This window comes from Pleurodeles waltl, chromosome 2_1 (genome assembly GCF_031143425.1).
Source record: "Pleurodeles waltl isolate 20211129_DDA chromosome 2_1, aPleWal1.hap1.20221129, whole genome shotgun sequence".
Classification (NCBI taxonomy): Eukaryota; Metazoa; Chordata; class Amphibia; order Caudata; family Salamandridae; genus Pleurodeles; species Pleurodeles waltl.
Genome location: NC_090438.1, coordinates 704055660 through 704068328, shown reverse-complemented (window position 1 = coordinate 704068328; position 12669 = coordinate 704055660). Strand labels below are relative to the sequence as shown.

The window sequence follows — 12669 nt, the reverse complement described above, 5'->3', positions numbered from 1 at the left end:
GGGGGAATAAAGCGGGCTGCCTAAAAGCGCAGCGGTTACAAGTGCAAATTTTTCAGCAAAGGATTCCCAAAATAGAAGTTCCGCAGGGTACTCAAGTCTACCTAGTCATACAGATCGCACAAAAACTCAAATGTTTTTACTCCTCTTCATACTCAGCGGATGCGCTCGATACAAGGGCAGCTAAAGAGTACTTAGCCCAGGCGCCTGTCACTCGGCTCCCTCTGAGAGAGTCCTCCAAGTTAGACAAGGACATACAACCGACTGAGGTCCTAGAGGCTATGCGGCGCCTGCCACCTGGCAAAGCACCCAGCCCGGACGAGTATATTTTTGATTTTTATAAAACTTTTGTGACCATCCTTGCCCCGCTGTTGGCTTGCCTTTTTAACTATTTTAGCAACACAGGTACTCTTATAGACACCATGAAATTAAACATCATTAATGTGCTACCTAATCTTGGCAAGGACCCAAAGCTCTGTGCATTTGATCAGACTATCTCTCTTCTAAATGTGGATGCAAAAATGTTTATTAGAATGCTGGCATCTTGCCTCGCTCCATATGTGCAAGTGCTCATTGACTCGGATCAGTCCAGGTTTATTCTTGAAAGGGGTTGCGGTGACAACACAAAATGCCTCTGCCACCTTTGGATAAAACACACCATGCAACGCTGCCTGCACTGCTTCTTTCTGTGGATGCTAAATAGGCCTTCGACTGCGTCCACTATCCTTACCTCTAAGGCATCCTTGCTGGTTTTGGGCTTGGTCCGCAGTTCTGATGGTGGTTTGGCTGTAGCTAGATCACCCTCAAGCTCAGGTCAGGGTTAACGGTCTGCTGTCCCGACCCTTTGAGATAGCCCAGGGCACACGCCAGGGATGCCTGCTGTCCCCAATGCTATTTGCCCTTTACATTGAGCCCTTCGCTGAAAGAGTAAGCAGCACCCACATATAACGGGCATATCAATGGGAGGGAGGGACCACAAATTAGCCCTATATGCTGATGATGTAATGATATTAGTGACACAGCCACTCACTTTCTTGCCACACCTTATCAGAGAAATGGAGGATTTTAGGGAAGCATAAGGTTTTAAAATAAATCTCCAGAAAACCGAGGCACTTAATGTAGTAATCCCAAAGATGGACCAGGCAACCCTAGACAGACTCTTCCCCTTTGTGTGGGCTTCCCAATGAGTAGAGTATCTGGGACTCCGGATTTATCCCACCCCGGGGTGCACTGCCCATAACAATTATGTCTCGATTCTCTCTAAAGCTAGAACAGATTTGACAGTCTGGAAGAAATATACATTGTCATGGCTGGAGCGTTTGGCCGTGATTAAGATGAACTTGCTTCTCAGGATTTTCTATATTATGCAAACCCTACACCTGCAACCACCTGCACAGGTCCTCGATATTTTTGCAATGCCCGATCAATTATTTCATATGGGCTAGGAAAAAGTCCAGAATGGCACAAAACAGACTTATTAACATCATAACAGAGTGAAAGATGCCTAGCAACGCTCTCCCAAATGTAGAAAAACACACATAGAAGTAGTTAGGCCACAAGCAACCCGAAAGTGGAAGTCAATAGGTGTGGATTCTTGTCTATCAAATTTGTCTCTAACCTAAATCCCAGTCGACCTATGGGCTCCTCCAAGAATTTGAATAGACACCTAATGCACTAATAGTGACATGCTTCATCATTGGCAGTCTATCCACACCCTGATAAGATGATACTAGCAGAGCGGACTCAACCGAAGATAACATACTTAAAAATATCTATTGGTATACCCCAAAGGTTTCTTTTATTAGGGGGTACCAAAGTTATCAGTAAAAACACAGTGTCTTGGGTGTCTTTTGGACTGCAATGTTCCTAGATGCCCTAAAGGGAAGTCAACAGGTTTCAATGAGCCCGATGGGTCTGGGGGCCTTTGTCATGGCTACCACAACTTTCCCTGCCTGTCACTAATGTATGTCACTCATAGATGTGAGGCCTACCGCTCTCACCTGATTCTGGAAAACTTTGCTTTATTGGGTCATGGCAAAAGGCCGCACCTTTGACTTTCTGTCATGCCAGACACTGCATTAGCCCTGGGGAGTACCGAGTTTAGTAATTAGGATTCTTTGACCCAAATAAAAAGGACACAGGTAAAACATTACTGCACAGGACGAATATGACGGAATGCCTAAGGAAGGACATCGCCTCAAATTGGTAGATTGTATCCAATTCTCCCTGTAGCTTCTTACATGACCCTGAATTTAGAAAAAGCTGGTCCCTGATAGTGTTGAAATGCACCACAGACTGGCTGGTTTGATTATACAGACAGCAAAAAGGTTATCAGTTGCCCTGTTGATCCATATAAAAACTATGGGCTGAAAACAAAGGTCACCTTAACAGTGTACAAGAAAAAAACTGGATGAGAATAATAAGACAATCAATGCATATAAAGAATATTTGACTCAAAGCAAGACTGAAAAGTTCCAGAAAGACCTAATAAGATTTTTGTTACGGTACCTTCCCTTACTCCAGACAGGATTACCAACCACGGCAATCAGAGTGTTCAAATACTTCTGATACAGATAGCTCGGCTGAGGGAGATTCCCAAGTGATCAGTTCGATAATAGACCCAGTCGCTCCCAGGGTGGTCACCCGTATAGGGGCAGAGGAAACTTTAGCCAGCCACCACATGCACCTTTTTCATACACTTGGAACCCGCAACCACAGTATCTCCCGTATCCCCTACAGCATAGGTTTCCTTGGCAACCTATGCCTCTTTTTTGGGGAAAGGCCAAAACCCAGGAAGAGGAAGAAAGAGAGGAAAAAAGTACAATGAGCAAACAAACCCCAGAAGGACCAAGATTCGGACCCTCAACCGGGAACCAGCAAAACAAACCGGGAGTGTTAAACTTGACTGAGAATATATTCACAGACAACGAAATGCAAGTTCTTGAGGAAGGATTGGGGCTTGTTCCAACACCAAAACCCAATATCTTTGGCTTAAGAGAAGAATTAGCAGAATGATTTAGACAAATCAGGCTGTTTATTTCAAGGACTAACAACCTTTAAACGTGGAGGAGCCCATCAATACCAGCCTCCAAAAGAAGTCAACCTTTTTTCCACCTACACATACTACGGCCACAGAGGTATTGACTTTTGAAAAAGCAGTCACCCAAGAGGTGGGCAGGTTCAGAGATAATACACCCCATCCATTTCAGAATCTGCCTAGAGTTGGGAGACAGGCTCTAAAAGAGATTAGCGGTATGGATTACATTGTTATTAAGCCAGCAGATAAAAAGGGAGCTACTTTGATCCTCTCAAAAGAAATGTACAGACAAGAATGCTTGATACTTCTTTAGGACCCCCGTAATCATAAGGTCCTAGATCGAGATCTAACAAAAGATATTTAAGAGGATATTTCCTTCATGGTAAAAACAGCAGAAGAGAAACACTGGATAACAAAGAAAGAATCCGACTTTCCTATAAAAATAAATAAATCCAAAGGTCCTTATTTTTACATATTGCCCAAAATTCATATTGGCAAGATTCCTCCACCAGGCAGACCTATAGTGCCAGGTATAAGGTTACTTTTGGAACCCTTATCTAAGTTTGATTATCATTTTCTGAAACCATTGGCTTCTAAGATGCCATCCTTTTTGAAAGACACGAGGATGTTCTGAATATGATACTGGACATTATTTTTGAATCTGGCAAGGCCCTACTAATTACTCTAGATGTGGAGGCTTTTTACACAAGTATCCCACAAGAGGCATTCTTGAAGGTTTTGGAATCCATATTGGAGGTGACACCATGGGCTTCTATAACACCAAGGTATTTTGTCGTAGACTGTGCCCATATGGCCTTAACCCGGAATTACTTTCAGTTTGAGGAGACCTTCTAATTACAGAGCCGCGGGAAATCGATGGGCAGCATTTTTGCCCTTAGTATGGCCTTCTTGTATGTGAATAACTTTTCAACAAAATATGTCTATAAGACTTTGAATCCTTTTTGGGCAAGTATGCGCACATGTAAACAGTATATAGATGATGTGTTCATTATCTGGACTGGCAGTGAAGAACAAGCCTTGAATTTGTGAGATGATATCTATTCCAATTCTTGGACGAACCCATAGGTCAAATGACGTTTAGGTCAGAGACAAATTTGATGAACAAGAATCCACACCTATTCACTCCCATCATTGGGTTGCTTGTGGCCTAGCTTCTTCTATTTATGTTATTGCAGAAATAGACTTACCTGCGGCAGATGGACAGGAGTCTAGGGGTGCCACATTTATTGATGTATTATCAAGCTGCACAGCTTAGGTACATGGTGGAGTGGACCAAGGCGAGCACCGAAAAACATTGGTGCTTTTTAGACCAAGGTGTGGCTGGGATACATATATGGAAAATTCCATGGCTCCCTAAAGTATGTATTGATCTTCTCAGGAGTTAGAGTGACTATGGGGGTGTGGGATAAAGTGCAGGAATGACACCATTTGTCTTCCTGTACATTCTCATTGACCCCAATGCTGTGCAATCCGGATTCTCCTCTGGCCGCCCAGGGAATGTGTTCCTATGTTGTCAGGATGCCGGCTGTAAGAGGTTGAAAGACCTTTTTGATATGGAGGGTATTCTGGACTTTGCGCAGCTCAAAACAGGATAAGGTTTGCCCTCCTCAGCATACTGCCAATATATTACTATGTGTCATTGGGTGATGCAGCCTCATGTGCAGCCCTACACTATTCTACCACTCACGCCCTTCGAAAAGTGGCTCATTACCCACCATTCATTTAAATTAATTCTCTTAGATATTTATACATATCTGCTCCACAGCATTAATCCCGTCAAAACTTCGGCACAAAAGAGATAGAAACAGGAGTGTGTCTGGTAATTTACCCCCTGAAAATGGCAGGACATTGTACACCGAACATGTGCCTCAGCTTGCAGTACCTTGGGTAAGAAAATGTTCCTAAAAATAGCTCACTATTGGTACTACGCACCAGCCCAGGTGGCCAAATGGAGGCCGGGTGGGGACTGTAATTGCTGGAGGCATTGTGACCAAGTTGGCACTTTAACACATATTCACTGGCACTGCCTTAAGATACAGAGACTCTGGATGGATGTCCTAGCTGATGTTAACAAAATGTATAATACTGACTTATTTAGATTTTCTAGCTACATCCTGTTAGGCCTTCCAAATGCATTTTATCTATCCCTTGAAGTCTGCAAGAAGGCAGGCTATCACATTAACCGTAGGTGCAGCTAAACAAGTTCTGCCGTCCCGCTGGGGTACTGAGGTGGTACCGACGCACTTAAACAGACTTCACAAGCTATGGGAACTCCTGGGGATAGAGAAACGTACAACAGCAACTAACAATTCCCTACCATAATTCGATAAAACATAGGGATCTTGCATACGATTCCTGTTGGGTGAGTTCCAGGAGTTGACCTGCCTCATCTAGCCTCTCATATTGAGGCTCACGCTTCCAGCCCCATCAAGTGACTGATCCCGCCTAGATTTGCTCAGTTTGGTCTCTCCATTGAGAGTAATGGGTTTTCTATTATGTAACTCTTGGGCTTGTCAAGTCTGGCCTTCCCCATTCTTGCTCTTCCTTTTTTTTCCTCTTACTGCCTCTTGAATACGTTACTCAAAAGTATTATTGTTGTTGTCCCCTTCGGCCAGTGGATGTAGGTGGGATTTGTTATAATTTCTCTGACTAAAAACCAATAAAAAAAGTTAAACCATAAAATTGAGGTGGCATGGTGATCAAAATAATGATCTGTTTGAATCGTAGCCGAACGATTGCCAGTGGTTAGACAGGTTGCAAGCATGCTCCCATCACTATTTGTGTGTTTCACATACCCCCTAAGCGGCAAGAGTATGCCAAGATGTAGGTCCATGCTCACTGTGCCTCTGAAACTCAGGTACACCTGAATGAAGAACCCTAACCAAGGCAACAGTGGTCTTGGTTTGCTTCAATTCTGGTTCAGGGAGGACCTGGCTTGGCAGTTTAGGCTGGACAGTTCCTATTTGAGCAGGGTCAAGACTGATTGACATATGCCTGGGCCCAAACTGAGATGGCATGTTGGGTAAAGGAATGATGAGTTGAAATGCTGCCCTGAGTGATTGGCAGTAGGTAGAGTAATTGTAAGCATTCATCCCATCACCTTTTGTGTGCTTTATTTATTAGAACACTACAGTTATCACTTTACTGTTGTATTTACTGTATTGATGCTTTCTCTTTCAATTCTGGAGCCTCCATTAATCATGCAAATTCTCAACTGGGCTTCTAGTTGTGCCTCCATACATTTCCTACTGCCGTATTTGACCTTTTTTCATCCCGTGCATTGATACCGACCTGGCCCCACTCCTAACCATCTAAATAACTGTTGTTGGTAAGAGCATATTACAATGAGTTACAAAATTCTGAAATTTAACTTGCACAGTTCGGTAATGAATGACATTTTTGATTACTAATTATTTGATCTTGACCAACTGTTTCCCTATCATATCAATTTATAATGCTTCTTTGTATTTCTTTCTCCAAGTAAGTACCATTTGAACTTGTTTTTTTACTGGCTTTCATAGAAGTCCAAAGTTTTTAAACAAATACTTTGCAAAATATTTCAGCCTTGCGTATCAGTTATCCAACAAAAGTCTTTCCCAAATAGATCCAAATAGATCCATTCTTCCTTATTAGTGTAGTGATTATTCCTTTCTTCTTTTGCTTTATGATGATGACCCTCAATCTCTAATTGCGTTGTAAAATCCTTGGCATGGCCCATACCCCGTTCTGCAAGCTATTCATCTTCTTGTATCTTTCTCTGAGGTAGTAGGGTTATTTCTGCCCAATAAAATACAACAGCTCTAGTGTTTTCGTAGGTCATTCCTTGGTGGATAAAGTCTCCATAGGTTGAACCTCCCAAATCTGGTGACTTTGTCTGTTTCACTGACCATGTGTCAGGTGTTCTTATTTAGGTGCTTGATCCTCACCCTCTTTAGCTTTTGGTATGTGATTGAGGATCTTACAAGGTTTTCTTTTAAATTGGCAACTCTGCCTTTTCTCTGGTGGGCTGCAGCTCTCAGAATGACATACTTTTACTGCCAGGGATATTCTGCAGAGGAGGGTGCTTCTTTCCATCAGGTCAGATATAGACAAGGAAATTCAGAGCCTTAGGTCTCCAAATGCCATTCGTTTTGTTATTAATGCTTTGATGAACTACTGCTGAGGTTCGGTGGCTTTAAGAGCTGTTAGCCTAATAATGTTTTTTATTAAGTGTTATAAGAATTTGTATATTGCATGTACACCAGGACAGTTTCTTGGCACTAGGTAGAGAAGCAAACACACTGCTCACCGCAATTAGTCATAGGCTTGTCTGAAGAGCCAAGTCTTCAGGAGGTGCCTGAATAATGGGTTTTATATCTCTAATAAAAGCACCTTTCACTGTCTAGATGGTGGGAGAAACATGAACTTTCAATCACTAAGTACAAGAACAAGAACTATAAATAGAGAATAAACTAGAAATATAAATTCACCTATGATCCAAGGTGGCTTGAACCAGGGCCATGTGGTTTAAATCTTCTGCCCTGAAATGTTGAAATACAAACATTACACAAATCTCAGGAAGATAATGGTGGCTTGGGATAACAACAACAATTTTGTATAAATCTTGAAATTGTAATTCTATGATTCAGATTATAATTTAGGATGTTTTACTCTCAAATGCGTACTAACGCTGTTTTACTATTGTAGGCGTACCAACGCTAGTATGAAGATATATTGATGTCATCAATGTGAACATTACTTTTGCAATTATCATCACTTTTTCCTGCCAAAATGGACACAGCTCCAATCCCATTCAACATATCCACTAACTCCTAGAGTTGATCATGTGGTTCAGTGCTACTTCTTGCTTACAGTGTGTGAATATAGGCCAAACCACCGTATAGCAGTTGTATTGATTTAATTTAATTTAATGAAAAACCCTTTCAAAATAAACATAATTTATGAACAATACAGTCAAATAAAGTGGACACTGCTGGAGGAAAGTGGGAAAGCCCTGTGACATTGTTCTTGTCTGTGTTGATAATTCCATTTATGTTGAATATACATGGATTTTGTTTGCCAACAGTTGTGTATTTTCCTCAAGCTGAGTTAAGCAAACTAATTTATATAGCTCCTCCCAATGCAGGTCATGGAGTAGTGTTTGGTAGTACAGTTCCTGTACAATATCAACTAGTTGATTACCTTTGTGCGCTTTACACTGCTCTGTAGTTGACTATTGTATTTTTACATAGATCTTAGGTTCAATCTGTCTCTGCAATATGTAGTGTGGAATCCAGAGTCTGTGATTGAAGAATTGCAGTCCAGGTTTGGCCTCAGGAGCCAACAAGCAGAAAAGGTCCTGAACTTCACATCAGTGTTCAAAATGGTAAGTCGGTTATTATTCACCCATTTTGATGTTTTGGTGCTCAAAGGAATAATATTTTATCATTTTCAGTTACTAAAATTGTATTGCAAAATGTAATCTGAACAAATTAGGGTAAAGGATTAAATTGGAATTATGAGTATTATGATAACTATTGCATCCTGTAGATATATTTCGGAAGTTGAAACGTGACTATATTTTCTGCTGGAAAATGGCCGGTAAGGATCAGCTAGACCATCATTGAGAACCTCTCATTTGAAATCTTTAGGTTCTAATTTTTATTATTGGGCAACAAAATCCTTTAGCCAAATAATGTATTCAGTATATACAGCCATATCTGGTCTAAATTGTCAATAAGATTCAAAGGTTTATGCCTTTTTTTGATAGTGCTCCTTTTCTAGAGCTTGCCTTTCAGCTATGCAAGTGTCATTGTTTTTGTTTTTAACAATCACATCATCTTCCTTTTTAGGGTTTGCCTGCACATCGCTTGTGCTGTGCTTGTGAAATCTATTGTATCTAATATAAGTCTTAAAAGGGGCTTACACCCCGCCCTTACTTTTCATTTGTCCATGTGCTTGCCATTTACTTTTTCTCCGTTTCTGTTGGTTGTAGCCTACTATTTCCTGTTCCTTGTGTGTTTCTCTTAGCAGTGTCCCATGGCCCCAGTACTCGTTTTCATCCGCTTTGGTGGGTGGAACTTTTATTACGTTTAGCCTGCACAGATTTTACTGTTTCCCTCATTTCCCCCTGGCTGCATGCATTTCAAGCGTACTCATGCTTGTTGGCTGCATTGTTTTTGTCAGACACCTTTTATTTAATCTCCTCATTTCAGCATGCTTTTCAAGAGTGCTTGTTTTTTAAAGTCAGGAGATCAAGTGATACTTTTTCACTGTTAAATTCTCCATGTGTGGCTTGCCAAGATTTAATGGAGAATGCAAACTTTATTACACTTGATAATTACTGGGTGTGGTAAAATCCACACAAGTGGCATTACTAGAAGTGAATTTTAAGTGGCACACACTGGGCCACTGATAAAAATGCTGGGGTCCCTTTTAATGGTTACATATAAATAGCAGTAAAAGACTCACAGTTCTTGAAGATATGTTCTAATGCTTTATTTCATTTAATACCTATATATATGTGTATATAATAAAAACATACTGGCTGTCACCAGTAGGTAGTTATAGTTAGGAACTAGTTTCCATAGAAAGAGCATTTTTTGTTTTGCCAATGAGTTTGGTGCCGCTTGACAAATCTTCACTAAATTTTCAAAATGTATACCTTAGTCAGTTCAGCTGCTTTCTTGAAAGTTTTGGGATGCTCCATCAAGTGAATCTTTAGACACGCCTATAGCCCAAAACGCCTAATGGAGTTACACCAAATTTAGCAGGAAGCTAGATCCTGTTGTGCAGATTGTGCTTTATGTGATTTGGGGTGAATCTGTTCAGTAGTTTTGGAGATATTTAAGGTTAAAAAATATAGATATCAAGGGACGCGGATCCTCCACAGATCCACCTGTCCTCGGGCTGATATCTGATTGGCTGCCAACTCTTCAGCAAAGAAGTGTTGGCAGTCGTTTTGGGAAACAGCTTAAGCTAAAAAAAGAAACAGGGCCAGGGTAGGGACACCATGAGCCCCTAGCCTTAGTGCAGCAGTCCCCAAGGGACCCTGCCAGGACTAGAAAGCATTTTTTTAAAGACATTTCACAACATATCATGGCTGGACCTGCAGATTTTTCGGAGCTAAAAAAAGCGCAGTCTCCTGGTCTCTTCCTTTTATTTGAGCCCGGGTTGCCAGGTCCTTGGAGCATTAGGAGCTAAAAGAAAAGGGAAGGGGCATATGAGTCCCCCTATCAGAGGGCTCATTGTAGCCCTGGAGACCACCACCTTCCGGGGGGCAAAATATTCAGTTAATGTGAGGGTGGGCCGCACAGTCCCTCCACCACCTTTCAGGGCACAGGTTATTAGTTATGTTGGGGTGCCAATGTGGCAACCCGGTGCCCCAGGGACCGCCACCTCCCTGGGACAAATCACAGTAAAGTAATGCTGGTGGCCCACGCGGCTCACCCTTCAGCACTAGGGACCGCCACCTCCCCAGGGCAAAACATTTCTTATTAATGGGGGGCCCATGCAGTCTCCCCTGAATCCTTGAGGACTGACACTTCCCCTTGGTTAAACATGAAATCAATGTGGGGGACCTGCATGGTCCCCTCACAGCCCAAAGGACTGCCACCTCTCCGGGGCTGAAATAACATAATGACAGGGGTCCGTTGTGGACCCGTGGGGACCAGCACCTTCCTGGGGCTAAGTGGTACAATGGAGTGGAACTGACTCCTGCTACCCTCTAAGGTGCCCACCCTTGGGACGTAGCTGTTTGCTTTTGCTTAATAATCAAAAGCAAACATAACTCCGCTTTCTTCAAACAGAAGCTGTCAAACATCTCCCGGTTGCAGAAAGCAGAGTTTTAATTTGGTTCCCTGGATGCCAATATGTGTGCAGGGAAAGAGATGTAAAACTTTGCTCCAGCAAGCAGGGAGCTGCTATTTCAAGTCTTCAGACTTCCCCCCGATCCTTGTTATTGCAATGGTCTGTCCATGCAATAACATCAACGTGTCACACTGGCAGGATGTTTAGTTGCAAATGTTATTTTTATATTTTGAGGCACGGCAGAAGATCAGAAGAGAGTCTCTTGTGCCACACTGGTAAAGCTCTTGGACTGCGGACTCAGTAGGTTGAAAGTTCAAATCCTGGTATCTCATGGCAGTTGTTTACTTGCTAGACTTTTGAATGTAAAATGTTCCTAGTGATGGAACATTTACGTCTTTTTGCCATCAAAAGCTTTGGGTTGAATGTCATATGTATGTCTGGAAACTGCATAGCAAGGAGTCACCTGGGGTTGACTTGGGGTTGGGTGGTAATAGGGGGTTTGCAGCATGACCTGGTGGGAGAAAGCTAGATGTTGGTCCAGAAAGAGTGTTTTTTGTGAGTTTGTGTAAATTTGTTCAGTAATATTTGAGAAATTAATGTTCATCACACCACAGAGGGTTGACAGAGCAGTCAGATCCTATAGTGAGATCTGATTGGCTGTCACCACATCAACAAAGATGTGGTGGAAGACATCTTAGGACTCAGTCCTGAATCCTAAGAAAAGAGTAAAGTAAAAACATTAGAGGGCTAGGTAGGGATACTCAGACCCCAAAGGCCTGGTGGTGTTGGCCACATAGGATCTGCAAATCCACTGTACATTTTTTTTTAAAGTGCAGACTCCTATGCTTGAGAAAAATGCTTCTCGGGGTAGGCCAGTGCACATTTTCTATTTGGGGGAGGGGGCATGTGCCCCCCTCCCCAAGCATCTAAGAGGCCCCAGAAACCCCATCCCCCGGTACCGGTATTCTATTAAAGGAAAGGGAGGGCACGGCCCACCACACTGAACCTAAAAAGACCCTAGGGATCCCACTCCCTGGGGCTGTGTGAACAATAAAAGGGAGTGGATGTGTGGCTCCCTTCCTCAAGCCTCTGAGAGGCCCCAGGGACCTATCGCCTGGGGCCCATATTTTGTAATATAATTAAGGTAGTATAAAATCTGAGAGTGGGCCAAATGGACTCCCAAGCTGAGTTTGAAGAGGCCCCAGAGACCTCATCGCCTGAGGCCAAAGCTTTCAAAATGAGGAGGAGGGCCATGCTCCCCCCAAAACCATTTTATAGCCAGTACACTCCTTGGGGTCCCCAACCCCCCGGACACCATCTTTTCCCTGTGAGAGGTTGTAGGCAGGGAAAAGATATGTTCTCCTACTCAGCAGGAGGTCAAAGCTGCTTGCCCTGGAGAAGAATAACACTTTTACCCTACTTGTGCTCTTGGGTAGGTAAAATGCACAGAATTTATCCCACCCTGCAGGAGCAAATGAAAACTGCTCTTGTGAGCTGGGAGCACTGCTTGCTCCTGCTGCACCCACAGTGGTTGAAAGCAGGGTAGCTGGTGGAGCTGTGGTGGCTCTGGACTTACCCCACATCCCCAACTAGAACTATGCTTTGGGGTTCCCTGGATGGGCACGGGGCACTCCATTCAAGAAAATAAACAAGATGGCTCTTGCAGGAGCTGGGACCTATATAATAATAATGGTCTGGTGTTCCCCGGGTGGGCACTGGGACATCCCTTAAATAAAAAACAAATCTGTCTCCTGCACAGCCCTGAAAACTGAGGCAACATGTTGGGAGCCAGCAGGCCAAATAGGGCCCTGGGGCTTGCCGCCAGC

At 42.9% G+C, this 12669-nt stretch overlaps 1 protein-coding gene across 1 annotated transcript in view; it reads left to right on the top strand.

Moving 5' to 3' along the window:
* The window catches only part of ABCA13 (ATP binding cassette subfamily A member 13), a 2435905-nt gene that overhangs the window by 48579 nt on the left and 2374657 nt on the right, over positions 1-12669 (top strand). Inside the window, exon 4 of the mRNA XM_069216941.1 lies at positions 8287-8420. Within this exon, the coding sequence (XP_069073042.1) occupies positions 8287-8420 (134 nt within the window). The remainder of the gene's footprint in view (positions 1-8286; positions 8421-12669) is intronic.